Source organism: Rattus rattus, chromosome 13, assembly GCF_011064425.1.
Source record: "Rattus rattus isolate New Zealand chromosome 13, Rrattus_CSIRO_v1, whole genome shotgun sequence".
NCBI lineage: Eukaryota > Metazoa > Chordata > Mammalia > Rodentia > Muridae > Rattus > Rattus rattus.
Window position 1 is genome coordinate 13377763 of NC_046166.1, and position 19628 is coordinate 13397390.

Consider the following 19628-nt stretch of genomic DNA (forward strand, 5'->3'; position numbering starts at 1 on the left):
GGTGGCTCAGAGGTTAAGAGACTGACTGCTCTTCCAGAGGTCCTGAGTTCAAATCCCAGCAACCACATGGTGGCTCACAACCATCTGTAATGGGACCTGATGCCCTCTTCTGGTATGTCTGAAGACAGCTACAGTGTACTCATATAAATAAATAAATCTTTATAAACTAAAGGTACAATGCCACCATTTTCTATTTATTTTTTTGGAGACAGATTTGTACTGTTTAGTACTTATGCCAACTTGATGCAGGCCACAGCCATTCAGGAAGAGGAGCCCTCAACCCTCAACTGAGACAGTTGTCTCCCAAGATTGGCTGGTGGGCAATCTGTCTTGATTGGTGATTGATCAGGGAGGTCCCAGTCCACTGTGGGTGCTGCCATCCCTGAGCTAAGAGAGCATGCAGCAGTGGCTCACGCCTTTATTCCTTGCACTGGGGAAGCAGATCTCTGAGTTTGAGACCGGCCTTGTGTAAAATGTGAGTTCCCAAACTTCCAAGTCTACCCAGAGAAACCCTATCTTGAAAAAAACCAATAAACAAACATTTAAAAGGCTGAACAGTCGTGGGGAGCAGGCCAGTGAGCAGCACCCTCAGTGACCTCTGCATCATCTCCTGCCTCCAGGCTCCTGCCCCTGCTTCCTCAGTGGATGCTGATTCACAGTCTGTAAACCAAACAAACACTTTCCTGCCCAAGCTGCTTTGATCGGTGTTTCATCCCAGCAATAGTAACCCTAACCAGGACGGCCTGTGGGTGTCCAGCTGCAATCTGCTCAGGTGTGACATACAGAAACGCTATGCTCTACCAGGTGTCAAGGCTCAGCATGTTTATTTTTTTAAAACAAGGAAATAACACTTGCATGTGGATGACTGTGGGCAGCCTGTGGCTGCTCTGTCCACACCCTTCATGCCCTTAGAGCTGAAGGAAGGCAGAGGCCTGGCTTGGTGGCTGAGGTGAGTCACCAAAGATCTCAATGGGGACCATGAGAGCCAGAAGGGTAGACCTCAAATGTCATAGGCAACAGTTTGGGCTATCCGCAGCAGGGAAGCATGTCCAGGGCTGCCGCCAGGGGGTGCCCAAGAGAACACCACCGCAACCTTCCTGGGTCTCCTGCTGTGATGTGAGGACATCCAAGCTTTGCCAAGGTTAGGGCCTCCAGAGATGATGCCTGGGGACCCCTGAATTGACACACGTGGGCAGGGCCAACACTAGCTACATCCAAGTGATCAGAGTCAGTTCTGGAAGGTTTTAGGACATGAGGGGAAAGCAGGGACTCAGAAGACCCTTAGAACAATAGTGCATACATGTCATCAAACTGCAGGCTGGTGCCCGGAGGCAGTAGAGTGGTGAGCCTGAGGCCAGCTTGGCCTCCACAGTGAGACCCTATCTCAAAACAATAATACAAAACAGTATCTTCAGTTGATTGGGGGTCAGTGGGAGACTGCACGTGTCTCCCAGCTGACATGAGGGTGCATTTGCTACCAACCCTCAGCAGGGACAACAGCTATGTGGGTCCCCACTTGCTTCACCGGCGAACAGTGGAGGAACCTAAGGCACAATGGGGAAGGGAGGTGGGCACCAGTGCGGGTCACAGCCTGCAGCATGGACCCCTAGACACCGGTCCCACTGCAGGACACAGCAGCCAATGTGTCTGTGGGGCTCCTGCTGGGCACGGAGAAAAGAGATGGAGAAAAAGACCAAGGCAGAGGCCAGATGGGTGCATAGTGGGTTATAGGAAAGGGACACCCGGCCACTCAGGTTCCAGTTTCCTGCACCCACAGGTGCTGCTGGCCACGTGGCCAGGCAGGAGAAACACCTGAACAGGGGTGTCCAGCTCCCTGGTCTCACAAGTCCAGGGCCATCCCACTCACCAGGCTCAGAGCGAGAAGTCGCCTGCGCAGATGCGGGCATGGACTCTCTCATCCAGGGGTAGGTAGCGTCCCTGTTTCAGGTCTAGAAAGAAGAGCCGGTCTGAGGTCTGGCGGGGGTCAAAGCCTTCACGCTGTAGCCGGGTCTTCTGGATCTTGAAGGTGCCTGGAAGTTAGGAAGGACAGAGGTATGGACCCTGAAGCAACTCTGCACAGAGATCGCTGCAGCAGTGGACACCTCCCTGTAAACACTCTTCGGTTCCCAAGACAGGAAGAAAATACCAGTTCCCAGGCCAGAGGCAAGCCTGGCTGTGTGGCCCTGTTGTGCTATGATTGAAGTTTGATCTGCACACCCAAGTATCCATTCTCTCAGCTACTTTATGCTGCTGTCTCTGATCTGAGCCACATTGTATCCGAAGCTGCACCCAAAAGTCCAAAAGAGGTATCCTGGGTTTTTGTTACTATTAGATAGTGTTATTTTCTTGGAAACCAGTCTTGCTCTGCAGTCCCTGCTGTGGTGCTCATGCCTGTAACCCTAGCCCTTAGAGGCAAGTGGGTCTGAGTTCCAGGGCAGGTGCCTGTGGGTCCACATTTACACAGGGGAGTGGAAGCCTAAATTAGGGTAAAGAAGGAAATAGCTCCTAGGCAGGGACTGTACCTGTTGTATCCATTTGGGGCAGAAGACGCAGGAAGATGGGCTGGGCATAGGATGCAAGAACCTTCTGCAATTCCTGGTACATTGAGTTAGGGTCCAGCTGGTTGAGGGGGTCTGCAATGGCCGCCATGCCGGCTTTCCCCTCCACTCCTGCAAAGAGGGCTCAGCTGAGAACGCCCTGCCCACCTGAAGTTAGTCCTGGTCGTTACTCTCTGACTGGGATAACATTAGTCCTGGTAGTATTCATTTTATAAGGGGCTCTGTTTCCAGCCCTCTGATCCTGAGAAAGGATCCCCAAACTGAGGCCCAATAATAGGAATGTGAATAGATGCCCAACCCAGTGCCCCACCCAGTCAGCAGCAACACAGTTTTTCACCTTGTGCATGGCCCGCGGGTACTGTACCTGCAGGTCCCTTCTGGATGGACGCCACGGGGCTCCTGCACCCCACAACCACCCCGTATCCCCAGCTTGCCTGGCACAGCCACTCCATACACAGCCACGTCCGTCTGGCCCAACAGGCGGCTCAGCACGGCTTCCACCTCCGTGGTGGACACGTTCTCGCCGCGCCATCGGAAGGTATCCCCGCTGCGGTCACGGAAGTACATGTACCCCAGCTCGTCCATCACTAGCACGTCACCTGCAGGGAGACGGGCACATGGGACCGGGCTTTGCATTCTGACAGCCAGCCCGGCCACGCGGCTCCGCACCTGAAAGGTAGGCGCTGTCCCCCTTTCGGAACACGCTGTGGGCAATCTTCTTGTTGGTGGCGCTGTCACTAACATAGCCATCGAAGCGCCGCAGAGGGTCTTGCTGGTTGATCTGGCCCACGAGAAGGCCAGGTTCCCCTGGAGGAGGTGACACTCAGGCTGAGTAGGTGTGGGAGCTGTAGGGACCCCAGCTCCCCGAGGCACCAGGTAAGGCCCGCGCTTACCGGGCTGGCACGGGATGCAGAGGCCTTGGGAGTCCCTCAGTGGCTCCATCGTGTCCTCGTTGACCTTGACCAGACGGATGGGGTACACATGCGTGAGGATACGGCTGTTGAAGCCGCAGGAGCCGACCTAGGGTGGACATGTCGGTGAGGAGACAACAGAGGCCTGAAGGCACTCATGCCGTGTCGGCCCACACCTCACAGCCCCGAACCTTGCCGTCCATGTTGGCAATGCTGCAGTTGCACTCGGTGGCGCCGTAGAACTCGCCAATCTGTCGCACACCGAAACGCTGCGTGAACTCCTCCCAGATGGCTGGCCGCAGTCCGTTACCCACGGCCAGGCGCACGCGGTGCCGCCGCTCTACATCGCGAACCGGCTGCCTTAGCAGGTAGCGGCATATTTCACCGATGTACTGCACTACCTGCGATGGCCAGGGGCGGGGCTCAGGCAAGGCCCAATGAGGAGCACGACTCGGGGATGGGTGGGACCTGACCAGTGATGGAAGAGCCTTGCCACCACCTATTTTAAGGAGTCAGCACAAGAGCAGTACTGAACCAAGGAGAACCAGCACTGAGGACTTTTTAAGGTGCTAGGGACAGAACCAAGGGCTATATGCTAAGCCCCTTTTATGGTTTTTGAGAGACAGTGATCTTATGTAGCCTAGGCTGTCCAGGAATGTCTTATCCCCCTGCCTCGGTCCTCCAAATGCCAGGATGACAGGTGTGTACTGAGTCTCTAATCTAGGGTTCCTCTTGTCTCAGTCTCCCAACTATCTGTAGCCACAGGTGTTGGTCTCCACACTAACATCTCCTTTGCCACCCTCCTCTCCCCACCATTGTAAAGGGAGAGCTAAGAAAAGCTAGCCAAATGAAACGGAAGGCTACTAGGACCTAATCGGTGTATAGTCTTGGCTACATAGCAAGTTCTAGGCCAGCCAGGACATGAGTCTGTCTCCAAAAAGGAGGAGGGAGGGAGGGGGACAGAGACAGGAGGAAGGGAGGGATAGAGAGAGCATGCCCTCCTGGGTCACACTGTGCCTGCCACAGTGTCCCTTTCATGGTGCAGCATTCCCATGCCTGTGACTGAAAAGCCAACTTTTAGAAAGCTTAGACTTAGGGTTTGGGTTTTGGCTTCTGAACTGACTAAAACCCTGCCTAAATCCAGGACTGCCCTCGAGCCTTATCTGCTCAGTTTACTATCACACGTCTGCCATTCAGCACTCAAGAAACTGAGGCAGGAGGATCATGGGTCCAGGCTATGCTGACTGTCAAGTAAGACCCTGTCTTAGAAACCGAGCAAATCCCAATCTACCGGGGTACAGACACAGCCCAGAAAGGTTTCCCAGCAGCCTCTGTTCTCTGGTGCCTATTGAACAAAGGCTTCAGCGCTCTGCCCCTCACCCCACCTCCCCGCTCTTCACTGCACATCCCCGTGTCCCTCCCCTGACATCCCCACCCTAGAACCTCTCTGCCTCACAGGGATTTTCATTACCATACAAGGTGACAGAAAGGGCGCTGAAGGCACTGAAAGGAGTGCACTGTTCCCACAGCGAAGGGTCTAAACAAAAGGACCTGGGTGCCATTAGGGTCTGTGACCCAGGGTACACTCCACCACAGGCAGGTGGACAACACAGGTCCAGCAATGGTGTGCCACTGTGGTACAAGGCTGTGTTCCCAGCACTCAGCAGGCAGACGCAGATAGATCTCTGTGAGTTCCAGGACAGCCAAGGGCTAAGGAGATATATATGTATGTGTACACATGCATATACGCCTGACATCATGTACAAAATGCAGAACAGAGAAGTGGCCATCCTGGGCTCAGCATGTCCTGTAATACAGGCTGGTCTTACTGCCACATGCTGGATTTCAGAATATGGAGAGCATTAAAAAGTAAAGCCAGCATGCCTTCCCAGAGCCAAAAGACCCTGTGTGTGTGAACTGGCAGCATGAAGTACATACATCAGGGCTGAGGAGGTAAGAAGTAGGGACCACAGGTAGGGACGGAATGTTCTGGAACTAGACAGAGGTGGAGGTTGCAGAGCATGCAGCATCTGGGGTGAACCTAGGGTTCCCACTTGGGTTTTAACATGAAGTCACCCAGCCACAGCAGTGTGCTGGGGCTGTGAGGGGTAGGTTCCAGGGCCCTAAACACGCTGGGCTAGGCTCTGTGCCGACCTGCTACCACCCAGCTCCTCTGGCTTTTTCTCAAGTGACTTTAGTGTTTCAACGTCCAATTTGCACTTTTCCTAAGACGGATGCTGTGCTGGCAGAGTACAGGGCCCTCCAGGGGTGCCATGCGAGGCTGTGCGGCCTGGATCAGCCCTGCCACACACTGGGCCTGTCAGTCAACTGCTGGTTCCTCTACACCAGGACACACACAGCACTTCCTTCCTCTCATCCAGCAGCCCTGCACCTCAGCTCAATTCTGCGGGTCCCACGTTCCAAGGGTCAGGGAGAGCGCTTGCAGCCTGGTGTGAAGGAGCTCGGCCTGTTTGTGCTTCCAGCATTCTAGCCACAATACCCTGCCTGTGCTTAACCCCTCACCTAGGGCTCTCCCTGCCCACAGAGCTGATCCTACCCATGGCCTCTGGCCCTTCAGAAGGATCCCAACACCATGCAGGTAGCACCTGGAGAGATTCAGGGCACCTCCGTCTCAGCTGCATTACAGCCTCAGTTTCCCTGACTGTAAAACAGGTACAATATCTTGGTGATACTGTAGGAGGCTCCAAAGCATTTACATTGCATTTAGCATTGCAGGGACACAGGCTGGTCCCCTTTCCTCACTGGGACAGAGGTCCCACCATCAAGGTGGGCAGGCAGGCTGGCAAGCAGAAGGCAGAGTGAGTGGGGCTTAACTAGATGGGACCACCTAGTTAAGAGCCTGGCCTGGTCTGGTGGCACACAGCCTGGATGGGAGCACCTGGCCTGTGCAGGTGGGACCCAGCCTGCCTGGGTTAGTGTGGCCTTGCAAGAAGGGTGGCGACTAAGCACAAAGAATGGGACTTGGCCTGGGAAGATGCACCTTGGTTGGCTGAGTAGGGCGGGGCCTAAGGGAGAGGCAGGACCTAGCCTAGGAGGAGGAATTGGCTAAGCAAGGAGAGACCCGGGTCAGTTGGGGCGTGGCTGACTAGGAGGGGCGGGGCTTGGGAAGTCGGGAACACAAAGCAGTCAGTCGAGGAAGCAAGCTTAAGGCGAGGTCTGGGTAGAACAGGGGAGTGGCAGAAAGTGGAGCCAGAATGGGGCGTGGCCAGAGCAGGAGAGGCGTGCCCTAAAGGCAGTTACTGATTCGCTTGGGGTCAGCTAGACAGAGAGGGACCTCCCATGAGGGCGTGTCCTGATCCAGCCAGAGCCCAGGGACTGCTGGGCACCTGGTGTGGTGGGAGGAGCCCGCGAGTGGGCGGGGCATACCGTGCAATTATATTTGACACAGTCGTCCCAGAAGCGGCTGGCGGAGAACTTCTTGCGCAGTACCACCGTTAACCCGTAGATGATACACTGTCCCACGCCCATGATGTTCCCTAGAGAGAGGGTAGCTGTGAGGGTCGCTGAGAGATTCCGTACACTCCCCTAGGTGCCCACATACCTGCTGAATGGTAGAGAGGTAGGCAGTCATAGAGCACATCGTTGGCCCGCATGCTGTAGGAATGGTGGCCGAAGGCTGCAATGCGGTAGTACCTGCAGGGAGAGGAAGTCACTGGTGGATATCTAGAGGTGACACATCTGGGAAAGGGTCTTCTGATTGGAGAGGACCCTGAGTCCTTTGGGAAGGCTATCTGAGAGTGTGGCAATGGAAAGATTCCAAGGCTTAAAGGACGGTGTTTGGCTGGAGGAAGAACTGGGGGCCAGAGAGAACAAAGTAGAGCCAAAGCAGAATGGTCATGGGATCTAGGATATAAAACCCTCAGGATACTAGCCAAGGCCCGGGTCGGGGAGGGCAGGAGGCAGAGCAGGAGAGAGGTGGGGCTCAGCCAGAGGGGAGGGAGACCATGGAGGACAGGTCCCAGCATAGGCAGGCCATGGGGAAGGGAGGGCCCTAGGACCCTGCTTACCTGCTGTGCACCACAATGGCCGCCTTAGGAAGTCCGGTGGTCCCAGAAGTATAGATGTAAAATAGCTGATCTGCAGAAGAAGCAGACGTTGTGCACCAGGAATGCCAAGGACAGAGGGGATAAATGTCAGGGACCCCTCCACTTACCATCCATGCCCTTGCCTGGGGCCTGTGCCAGGGGTGTGGTGGGCGCCTCAGCAAGCATGGGGTCCAGAAGCTGCGTGTCAGGCAGGACGCTCTCAGGCCCCAGATCTCCAGAGCAGAACTTGAGCAGGCTCTTCCCCAGCTGCTCACTCACCTCCGCCACCGCTGTGGTGACAGAGGCTCAGGGTCACAGTCACGAAGCACCCCTGGCCAGCATCTCCCTATCCCTGAGGTCCCTAGGTCCCCACCCTCCTGGTATCCACCAGGCCTCACCCGCTGCCATCTCCCCGCCATAAATGAGGGCCTTGGCAGCTGATGTGCCCAAGCAGAAGGCAAGGGGCTCCCGCCTCAGGTTGACATTGAGAAGCGCAGCCACTACACCGGCCTTGGCCAGGCCCAGCCACAGTCCCACGAACTCGGGCCGGCCTTCCAGGAACACAGCCACCACATCGCCTGGCGCAAAGCCCAGCTGGAGGAACAGATTGGCCACAGCATTGGAGTAGGTGTCTAGCTGTGCGAAGGTCCAGCAGATACCGCTACTCGCATCTACCAGCGCCAGGCGCTCCGGCTGTCGCTGGGCCACGGCCTGGAAGATGCGTGGGATCGTGTCTCCTGCTCGCCGGTGTCGTCGTAGCTCTAGCCGCACGCGAATCAGAACAGAGAGGCCACTGCAGAGATGGGGACAGGGTCACTGTCCAGAGCTGCCTGTAGCCCTGGGGGCCTCAGGACAGCTGGGGCCCAGTAAGGCTTCCTTTAATGGTTGATATCTTAGGGCAGGGAGCATTAACCAACCAGACAGGAAGCTATGAATGCCCAAAGCCAGCTTGTCTACCACATGAGAATTAGTCACCGAGTAGTTGTCCCTAAATGCCCTGGTGCCCTGAATGTCAATTGTCAGATTCTCTTTTGTGCTCTGGGGTGTTGTATATGTGTTTAGCAGGCAACCTACCACCACGCCCTCAGCCCTTCACTGGGTAACTCTACTCAGGAGCTCCACCCCTGAGCCAGACCCATAGCCCCTCACTTGGGGATTCTAGGCAGGGCTCCACCCCTAACCCAGCCCATAGCTCCTCATTGGGGGATTCTAGGCAGGGCTCCACCCCTAAGCACCCAGCCTGCCTTTTAGTTTTTAGTCAGGGTCTCCATAAATATCCTCTAACCTAGAGCTTGCAGTCCTCCTGCCCCATCATCTGGAGCACCTGGGTTGACAGGCCTGGTTATCAGGGAAGTCTCAGAACTCATCCTTGTTCCTTTCTCTGGGATGTCCTTTGAGTACTGTACCCCATCTTCAGAGGACAATGGGAGATGGTGACCACAAGCCAGCCAAGAAGAGACACCAAGCCTGCAAGTGCCTATCCCACATGATAGGTTCTTGCTACTCCAGGCTAGCCTTGAACTCACAGCAACCCTGCCTCAGGCTACAGGACCCCAGGAGTTTCCTTTCTTCCTTCATCCAGTCTTCCTCCTCTCACTCTTCACTTCCTCAGGTTGCCCAACTGCACTCTATCTACTCTGAAGACAGGTCACAGCCCTCTGGGAGACCACCACACACTGATGAGCACTGGGCAGAATCGAAGGTGATGGGAGGGGTGACAACAGTCAAAACGAGAACTCTTGACAGTGGGGACTGGGGAGGAGATGGGTGGCTTCCCCCCAGCTGGGGCGAAGGTCCTAGGCCATGTGCCCTTATGCTCAGCTTAGGTGGCTAGAGATGGCAGCTAGGATACATCGGAGAGACCAGCTGAGCCCCAGAGTCTCTTGTTTTTCCCCAATAGCTAACACCGCCTATGTGCCTGGGTGAGACTTAGAGAGGACAAAGAAAAATGCCCTGTGCCATCCCCATGCCAGCTGTCTCTCTCCCATCCCTCCCTTACCGGAGACACGCCCAGCACTGTCTGCCCCAGTTCCCAACTGCACTCTATCTACTCTGAAGACAGGTCTGTGTACTCTCCCTCAGCATGCTCTCCTCCCCAAGGCCTGGCTTCGCTGTCCCATGCTCAGAAAACACTCCAGGACCCCTGGAAGTGTTGCCCCTGCCTTGGCATCTCTCCCCTGGCACCCAGGACCTTCCAACCCCATGGCCTCTGCTGACTCACTTCCTGTCCTGTCCTATTTCCTGGAGGGAAAGAGCAGGGGATGGGGCTACAAAGCACCTGTCATCTAAGCATCCAGAAAGCTGGGGCAGCGGGAGTGGGAGTATGAGTCCCGACGCTGCTATGGAACAGGATTCAAAACAAAACAAAACAAAATAGGCTGGAGAGATGGCTCAGCAGGTAAGAGCACTGGCTGCTCTTTTCAGAGAACCTGTGTTTAATTCCCAGCACCCACATGGCAGTTCCCAACCACCTGTAACTACAGTTCCTGTTGCAAAACCCTCTTCTGCCTTCTGCAGGCACTAGGCATGCACATGGTACACATACATGCAGGCACACATACATGCACATGGTATACGCATACATACAGGCACACATACATGCACATGGTACACACACATACGTGCAGGCACACATACATGTGCATGGTATACGCATACATACAGGCACACATACATGCACATGGTACACACACATACGTGCAGGCACACATACATGCACATGGTACACACACATATGTGCAGGCACACATACATGCACATGGTATACACATATACATGCAGGCATACATACATGCACATAGTACACACACATATTCAGGCACTAGGCATGCATATGGTACACACACACATATACACACAGGCACACATACATGCACATGGTACACACATAAATGCAGACAAAACTTTTGTACATGTGAAAAATAAATTAAAAACTAAAACTTATTAAGTAAAAATAATTTTTAAAATTCCTTTTTTATATTTTATGTATCAGTGCCCAATCTGCATATACACCTGCATGACAGAAGAGGGCATCAGATAACACTATAGTGGGGAGCCACCATATAGTTGCTAGGGATGGAACTCAGGACCTTTGGAGTGAGCAGACAGTGCTCTTAACTCTAAGTCATCTCTCCAGCCTGTAAAGATAAATTTAAAACTAAAAGGGCTGGGACAGTGATGGCTCACACAGTGATGGCTCACACCTTAAATCCCAGCCCTAGGGAAGCAGAGGCAGGTGGATCTCTGAGTTCCAGGCCAGCCTGGTTTACACAGATAGTAGACAGCCAGGGCTACAGAGAAAACCTGTCCCAAAAAACTAAAGGTGAATTAAAAAAAAAAGGGGGGGTGGGTATTCAGCTCAGAGGTAGAGCACTTGCCTAGCAAGCGCAAGGCCCTGGGTTCAATCCCCAACTCTGAAAAAAGAAAAGAAAAGAAAAGAAAAGAAAAGAAAAGAAAAGGGCAAAAGAAACCAGGAAAGCATTTTAGAAGTTTGTCTGAGGCCCAAGGCTAGCCCTCCCGGTACAGTGCCTACCACAAATAATCCTAGAGGGAAGGGAGTCCAGTGCCTGGGTAGCAGCTCTGCCAGGAACACTGCTGCCCTCACAAACAGCTGCCCCAGGGTTTGGAGGTCATCAGAGCTAAAGACAGGGTGAGGGCTATGCTGAGGACTTTGAGGTGGTAGGTAAACTAGGAGAGGGAGGGCCCTGAGAACTGATAAATGTCATCAGTAAGGTAGCTGGCTATCATTAAAGCAGGAGATCATGAGCTCAAAGCCAGCCTGGGCTACATACACAGCGATTGTGAGGCTAGCCCAGGCTACAAGAGACAGGGTCTCCTTTAAAATCTTGTCTCAAGGGCTGGAGAGATGGCTCAGTGGTTAAGAGCACTGACTGCTCTTCTAGAGGTCCTGAGTTCAATTCCCAGCAAACACATGGTGGCTCACAACCATCTGTAATGGGATCTGATGTCCTCTGAAGATAGCTACAGTGTACTCATACATAAAATAAATCTTAAAAAAAAATCTTGTCTCAAAAAATGTTAGTACAATGTTAAAAGGCTTTATATTTAGAAAAAAATTTCAGACACTAACTGTGAACTTGCTATGTAGACCAGGCTGGCCTCAAAACTACGAAAATCATCCTGCCTCTTCCTCCCGAGTGATGGGCTTAAAGGTATAAAGATGGTCCCCATACTTCCAAAAGTGCACGTGTGCGCTCACACGGGAGCATACAGAGGACGTGAGTAATATAAAGCAGGCAATGCTTTCACTGCTCTGACTCAGCTTGACACGTTCCACCCTGTCACTCAGAGGTCATCTGTGATGGGACACACTAACACCTCTGTGAACCCAGGATCATTTCCTGATGCTTGCAAAATGAGGAGAACTTTAACTTTTAAATTTGGTTGTGCTTTGTTCTGTTTTCAAGACAGGGTTTCTCGTGTAGCCCTGGCTATCCTGGAACTTGTTCTGTAGGGCAGGCTGGCCTCAAACCTATAGATATCCACCTGCCTCTGCCCCCTGCCCTTCCCCCAGTGCTGGGATTAAAGGCATGTGAAACCACATCCAGCTAGTTTCATTAATGTATTCATTGTGTGTGTGAAGACCAGAGGATGACTTGTGAGAGGGAGTTCTCTCCTCCACCTTGAGGGTCCTGGGAGGAGGGTCAGGCAAGCCTTCTGACCTATTCACACCAAAGTCACCTACTCCTAAGGGTGCACAAATCCACTCCCTTTCCACTCCAGCTGGGTACCGTGCTCTACCCTGCTGCTTTTCATCCCTGAGGGCTGTGTTTGTCACAGACATGCTCTGCATGGTGAGGCTGTGCTGGGAAGCAGACATACTGTGGTAGTCACCACAATGTAGACAAGTTGCAGAACATGGCGGTTGCCCAGGAGCTAGGCTCCTAGCTACCACAGGATAAATAAGGCCAGTGTGAAGAAGACACAGCAGCTGCTGCTTGGTGGGTGGATGGGCGAGCATCCTGAGCTTGGCTGATGGCGCTCACCTGCTATCACAGGACTGGTGGGCTCAGCAAGACCCTGCCCTAAAACAAAATTGGGGGCTGGGGAGGCAGCTCTACCGAACCCAGCACTCAACAGGGCTGCTCACGAACATCTGTAGCTGCAGTTCCAGGAGACCCAGACCTCTTTCTGCCTCTGTGGACATGGGGAATGTCCATGGTGCTCATATAAACCTATGTGAAACACCCATCCTTATAAAATAAAATGATAAATTTTAACCATTTTAAAGGTTGTTTTTTATGCTCATCCTGGAGTTAAAGCCTGACAGCTTGGGGCTCACGACTACCTTTTAGGGTGTTTGTGTTCTGGTCCCTAAACAGTGAGTTCCTGGGGTGAGGTTCCTGAGATCCCAACCCGGACCCGGGACCAAAATAAACAGATGGTATTGAAAACAAAATACTCACGGGGAACCAGAACACAGCTCCCCAGATGAAAAGCAGAAAAAAAAAAAAAAAACAAATACAAGTACCAAGAAACAAAATTGGGGTGGTCCAGGCAAAGACGTGTAGCCCCAGAATTTATTGAACACCCAATATATACCAGTGCTGTGCTCTGTTTACAGTCTCCCAACTGGGACTTGACAGATAAGCTGATGGCTCAGAGATGTGAGCTGTCAGAGATGAGGTGTCACACACAGCAAGTAAAGGGCAGGATGAATCAGAACTGAACAAAGCTCACTCAAGACCGTGCACGGGCTCACCACAGTACAGATGCTGATGGTGCCCAACAGCTGCTCAATGAAAGCTGCTCAATGAAAGCTGCTCAAGGACCTAAATCAGAATTAAGAGGCCTGCCCAAGGTCCACAGTCAGCTCTCGGATTTCTACTTCCACCCAGTGTGTTATCAGCACGTAGCCTTGAACAATTACTGTATGACGACTGGCTATGCTTGGAGCTCCACTAACTGCCCCACGGACCCATGAGACGGGAAGAGGGGGGTTAGTTGAGAAGTCAGGGCTGACTGGCTGTAGGAAGCGCTCCTTCTAGAAGTTGCAGATGGGAACCAGGCCACAGCTGGTGGGTCTGAGGCAGGCCAGGTTCCAGCAACACTGTGGGCCTGTCAGGACCCTTCCCTCTGCCCTGCCTCTCATCAGCAGGCCCATGCCAGCAGGCAGGGATCCGGTGTTTTGTCCCTACTACATGCTCTGGCACCCAGGTTGGCAGCTGCCCAAGCCGCCCCCACACTGAGTACAAAGACACCTCTGTCCAGTCGCCCTTCCCAGGGCCTCTCCCATCCTCAGCTTCTTTCATCCAGAGTCCCAGAGCTCAAGCCTGCAGCAAAGCAGGCCCTTGAGAGACTCGGCAGGGTTTGGCAGAGGCTCCAGTACAGCAGGTGAACTGGACACAACAGGGCAGGGATGTCCGACCTGGAAGGCTGAGGCAAGAGGATTGAGAGTTTAAGGACACCCTGGGCTCCAGGGAGACCCAGGTTCAAAAAATTAAAAAATAAAATAAATAAAGACAAGGCAGGCGGAGCAGTTCAGAGTGCTGGCTGCTTTTCCAGAGGATCAGAGTTCAATTCCCAGCAACCACATAGTAGCTCACAACTCTCTGTGATTCCAGTTCCAGGGGATCTGACACCCTCACTCAGACCACACGCAAGAAAAACACCAATGCACATAAAAAAAAAATAGTTAAAAAAAAAAAAAAAAAAAACAGAGACAAAGAAAAGACAACTCCAAAAGTGAATGCAGCAAAAGTTCACAGCAGCCAGCCAGGTTTGGAGTCACACTGCCACATCTGCCAATGGCTGTCTGTGACACTGGGTGCATTCTACACCCATGCCCTGCTTTACTCTGCTCATTAAAACGTGTGTGTGTGTGTGTGTGTGTGTGTGTGCATAAGGACAGGGCCTGCAGTGGACAGAAGATGGCGGAAGATGACCTAGAACTGGAGTTTGGTGCTGAGCCAATCCCAGGTCCTCTGGAGGAGCACTACGCCTTCTGGGTGCTGGGCCATCTCATCAAGCGGACTACACTCATTTTAAGACTGCCACTGGCCTGTTAATCTTGGGCAGGAGGATCCCAAGTTCTAGGCCAGCCTGGTCGAGAAAAAAGACAGAGAGGAGAAAGACAGAAAAGAAAGAGAAAGCTGAATGCCACAAGTGCCTGCCTCACAAGGTAAAGAGGCTAGCCTGGGCTCAGTAGGCAGAAGGCAAAAAGTCCTGTGCTGACTCCAGCACTGTCTCAACCACATGTGCTGTCACCCTAGTCCGGGAAGATAAAGGGAGAGGATCAGGAGTTCAAGGTCATCCTGGCTTCCTGAAGAGTTCCAGGCCAGCCTGGGCTACATGAGAGCTCATTTCCCAAAACAAGCCCTGGAGTCCTCAGGAGTGACTCACTCCTCACAGTGTTGCCTCTGACCACACAACTAATTTGCTTCAAATGAAGTTTCACAGCAGCCAGCCAGGTTTGGTACTTTGAGAGAAGAAAAACAGGAAAAAAAGAGAGAAAGAAAGAGTCCAGGAAGCGGAAGGCAGATGAGAACCACTGAAAACTCGAGCCAGTGAGCCTCTGCCCCCACCACCGTAAATCTGTTTCCTCACTCTTAATGATGCTCAATCTGCCTCCCTGAAGGAGATCTGTGAAGGCACCCAGATGGATCCCAGGGTTGACCTGAAACTTTGAATTCAGCAACACTAATGTTACCCTAGAAGCCTCAATGTTCCCTGTACACTATGACTCCTCAGAGAACCTCACCTCCAGAGACCCTGCACATACAGCGTGCATACATACATACATACATACATACATACATACATACATACATGACCTTCTCACAGACTCTGAACAATGGCCAAAGTTCCACACTCAGATGTTACCTGAGGAGCAACACCCTTTAGAGACTCTTTATATACCTTAGCCCTGTAGACTCCCCAAGATGCTCCTTCACCCCAAACCTGTTCATTCCAAGAATCCGGACAGTGGGTTGCCCCCAACTAATCACACAGAGGCATCTCACAGTCTGTGCTGCACCACAGGAACTGCCAGCTCTCTCAATACCCACCAGTTATCCGCTCTAACAGTGGCCAATGACCATCCTAACAGCACACCAAGTCCTAGTGATGTACTCAATTCCCTCCAGAGTTCTGTCTCCTGAAGGTCCCGGCAGAGCCCTCCAGTCACTCCACCTTCTGGTCCCATCCCAGATTATAAAACCAACCCCAAGCCATAAAGGGATCCTCACACCACCCTGGAAAACTCTTGACTGCTTGAAGGCTATGCATCCATGACCTCTGACCCCCAAGTTACAACTCCCATCTACTTACAAGAGGTCTCGCCTCGCCGTCTTGCAGACGATACGCAGAAAGCGCCAGCCACCGCTACCCACGTACACACCGAACGCCGCCGCCGCGCTCCAGGTCCACGGAAGTCCCAGAAGCCAAAGCAGCCCCAATGAGGCCACAGAGGCTGTTCCTGCTCCCGGAGCCCGCATCCTGCGGAAAACACAGCAGAGACTGTGGGTCCCGCCCCCCACCTAGTCCTGACCCCGCCCAGGCTACGTCACAGACCCTGACCCTGTTCCTTTTCCTTATTCTGTAGCCTAAACCCAAAAGCGTTTACAAACCTGGCCCCGCCCCCAGCGTGTACCTTGGCATCAGGCCCCGCCCCGCCGCCGCAGAGCAAGGCTCTATCTAGGGAAGCCAATTCCAACCAGTTTACTTAGCGTTGCCCGCCTCAAGGTCTGGGATTGGCTACTTCTTCAATCTTTGCCCTCCGCCCATCAAAGCCAGATTCTTCTCTCCAAGCATTGACCATGTGGCTAGACACTCCCACGGCCAAGCTCCACCCCTGAGCTTCAGCCCTCGAAGCCTGGGGTCGCTTAGTAACCAGCACACACCTAGGCCCTACGCTGCAAATGGTCCAGGCCATGCCCTAATGTCACCTTATCCCTCCTCTGAGTCTCAAAATTCACACGCTATCCTCATGCTTATCTAGCATCAGAGGATGGGTGTTCTATCTATCCCCTATCTACCCCCTCACCATTAGGCCCGCCCCCAACCGAGGCCTCTTTCTCCGCCCTCACAGCGAGCCTCAAATCAAAGTCTCGCAACCTGGTCGAGGCTCCTCCCCCAGATGAAGGCCCGTGACTCCACCCCCTAGCTCACACTTGATCACTCTTGCCCCAAGTCCCCTCCCTACGAGTGAGACCCCATGGCCCCCGCCCTCAGCAGTCCCAAGATTCCGCCCCCATCGGCCTCCCCACTCTGACTCAGATCACTTTCCAGGTGATGCCCATGGCTCCGCCCACAGGCACGGGCCCGCCCACAGTCCCTAGACTATCTGGCACCCTGGACCGAGATTCTACCTGAGCCTCCCGCGCCGCCTCCAGGTCTTGTCTGTCACTGCTCACGGAAAGGCCGGGTCGGTGCGGCTCACCCAGCGCCTAGCTCCGCCCCAAACCTTCCAAACTACCGCCAAACCCTATCGCCCCGCAACCCTGCTCCGCACCAGTCGACCCCCTTCCGGAGGTTTAGACCATAGAGAGGAACCGCGGGCCAGAGAGCCCGCAACCCAACGAGACTCTCAAGCTAGAGCAGCCAGCCCAGGGTACCTACGAGTCTCCACGGCAACCAAGCGGCGAAAACAAGCCGGTACTGAGGGCGGGGTTTTAGCTCTAGGGGGTGTGGTTCTGTCGTGCCTAATCCCAGAAAGTCTCCAAATTCCCCATCCCAGCCCCCGAGGTGCCCAAATCCTGCCCAGGGCCCGCTTGTGCTGGAGCTTGCCTGATCCAGCTTGTCCTAGATCCAAGCTCCAAAGCTTCTCAGCATTCCAGACTCTGAGAGAGTCGTAATTCAGACCCGGGGTGGCGGTGGGGGTGAGGGCCCGCAGAGGCCTCAGTCTTGAAGATAAGGAGCCTGAAACCCCAATTCTACCTCCCAAATCTTAACAAGTCACATCCCAGGGCGCACATCAGCTCCTCATCCTTCCTCCACGTGAGCTCCCACAAGAGACCCTACTGTACCCCAGCATCCCTTGTTGCTCCCCAGGGGCAAGGGCCCCTCAAGCCCTGTTTGCACTCTAGATTCCTAAGTACCTATCCAGAGGCGCCCCAATCCCTCCTGCTGGGGTGCCCCCACCCTTGCTGTCATGCTGACCTTCTCTGGCTTGCAAACCCCCGGTTCTCGCTGCTTCCTCACGGGTTCTCGCAGAAGTCTGGAGTGGGAACTTCTGAGCTCGGGCCTAGCTGGTGGGTCCCTTCAGGGGATGAGCCCTTTGCAAAGTCCTAGGCGCTTCTCACTGGGCCCCTGCGTGCCTCTGCCCTGTCCGTCCCTCCCAGCCACCCTCCCACGCCCCCCTGCCCACCCTGCGGCTTTGCTTGTTTTCTGCCCCGCTTGGCCGACCTTCCCACAGCTCTCCTTGGGAGGAAGCCAACCAGGGCCTGCTTCCAGCGCCACTCGAAGGCCAAGGCTGGGCAAGTGCGGCCCCACCCCCACCCGCAGCTGCCATTGGTCTCAGAGAGGTGGGTGGGTGGATGGGGGATGCGAAGATCTCCACCCGGACAGCCAGGGGTCAGTGAGGACCTGTCTTTAGACCTGCCCTCTCCCCTACTGCTATCGCCCCATTTTTACAGGTAAAGACACGTGCTGCAGCCGACCCCCCAGCTGGGATTCAGCCCTGTCCTCCTCCTTGCTCACTGCCTCCTCCTGTTTCGATGTTCCTGGAACATCTCCTGTGCCCTTTGCCCCACTTCCTCCTCTCCCGAGCGCGTGCCCTCTACTCCCTCTTTCTTCTCCCTTCCTCTTCTCTTAGTTTATAGACTGCTGAGTGTAAGCATCAGGCTCTTGACCCCTCATCAGATTCTCTGCACCGGCTCCCAAGTCCTTAGGTCCCAAAAATCTGAAAGGTTGATGGCAGGCTGACTAGAAGGCTCTACAGGTAAAGGCGATTGCTGCCAAGTCTTAGGACCTCTGCTTGATCCGCAGGACCCACGTGGCAAACGAGACCTCCCAAGAGTTGTTCTCTGACTTCCACACATACAGCACATCATACATATGCACACACACACACACACACACACACACACACACGTACATATGTACCAAAAAAATGGAAATAAAGGCTGGTGGCTTGCCTCTCAGTCCTGTTTTCGGAAGAGGAAGGAAGGAGGCTTGTGAGGCTGAGGAAGCCTGGACTAGAAAGCCCCTGACAGGGAGAGCTGAAGATGTGGAAGGAGAGGCTCAGCTAGCAGAGCGTTTGCCCAGCAAGCAGGAAACCTGGGGTCCCTTGCACTTCTATCCCATAACCAAGGCATGGCTGGGAACTCACAGGTGGAGACTGCAGCTGGTCACAGACCTGGGCAAGGGAACGAAGGCTCCTGGACTGACGGACACCTGTAAAGCTGGCACAGTCAGTGCTGGTGACCAACCCCAGAGCTGACTGCGTCAGAATGGTCTTTTCTTTATCCTCTGCTTGAAACTGATGGAGAAAGCTGAGCATGCCCAGCACTGAAGAGAGGGCCACCAAGGCTGATGACCTGAGTTTAATGCCCAGGACGCAGGGAAAGTAGAAAACCAATGCTGGCATGTTCCCCTCTGCTCGCCATAAGTGCACTGTGCATGTGCGACCTACTATAGTAAGTGTTAAAACAGTGGAACATGCTTGGGGTTGGAGTCCGTAGGACCTGGCTTTGGAAATGACACCTGTGTCCCTTCCTGTGGCAGAAAATGAACAATTGTACAGTTTTCTGGTCTCTCTTATGCTTGCTCTGTTTTTGCAGACATCAGGATTCACATCCCACTACACAGCAGGAGAATCAGGGTCAACCTTGGCTACACAGGGAGTCTGAGGACAGCCTGGGCTACAAGAAACCCTCTCTCAAAACCAAACAAGGCCTGGCAGTACTAGTGCACTTGGGAGGCAGAGGTAAGTGGATCTCTGAATTCGTCAGCCTGGGCTATGAAATGAGTTCCAGGACAGCCAAGGCTACACAGAGATCCTGTCTGGAAAAAAATGACAAAAAACAACAAAAACAAAAGTTCTTTGAGGGGCTGGAGAGATGGCTCAGCGGTTAAGAGCACCGACTGCTCTTCCAGACATCCTGAGTTCAAATCCCAGTAACCACGCGGTGGCTCACAACCATCTGAAATGA

At 53.7% G+C, this 19628-nt stretch overlaps 1 protein-coding gene across 4 annotated transcripts; it reads right to left on the reverse strand.

Moving 5' to 3' along the window:
- Positions 1-173: 173 nt before the first annotated feature.
- Positions 174-17809, reverse strand: Slc27a1 (solute carrier family 27 member 1). 4 transcript variants are annotated; one of them, XM_032918777.1, is made up of 13 exons: positions 17635-17809; positions 15805-15972; positions 7914-8308; positions 7644-7805; positions 7498-7567; positions 7032-7123; positions 6857-6966; positions 3661-3870; positions 3452-3578; positions 3228-3365; positions 2993-3157; positions 2523-2669; positions 174-2030 (listed from the first exon to the last, which is right to left on the reverse strand). In XM_032918777.1, the coding sequence occupies exons 2-13, from the start codon at positions 15969-15971 to the stop codon at positions 1873-1875; spliced, it is 1941 nt and encodes a 646-aa protein (XP_032774668.1). In that variant the 5' UTR covers position 15972; positions 17635-17809; the 3' UTR covers positions 174-1872. The 4 variants fall into 4 exon arrangements, with proteins under 4 accessions (XP_032774668.1, XP_032774669.1, XP_032774667.1 ...); XM_032918778.1 differs by lacking the exon at positions 17635-17809 and adding an exon at positions 16845-17006; XM_032918776.1 differs by lacking the exon at positions 17635-17809 and adding an exon at positions 16127-16477.
- Between the last annotated feature and the right edge of the window lie 1819 nt (positions 17810-19628).

What these genes read in the sequence shown, in the direction of transcription:
- Slc27a1 (XM_032918776.1), bottom strand. An exon ending in TTGCCAACATGGACGGCAAG is followed by an intron (nt 3,579 to 3,660) that starts GTTCGGGGCTGT and finishes TGTCCACCCTAG; the next exon opens with GTCGGCTCCTGCGGCTTCAA. An exon ending in GGACAGCGCCTACCTTTCAG is followed by an intron (nt 3,158 to 3,227) that starts GTGCGGAGCCGC and finishes GTCTCCCTGCAG; the next exon opens with GTGACGTGCTAGTGATGGAC.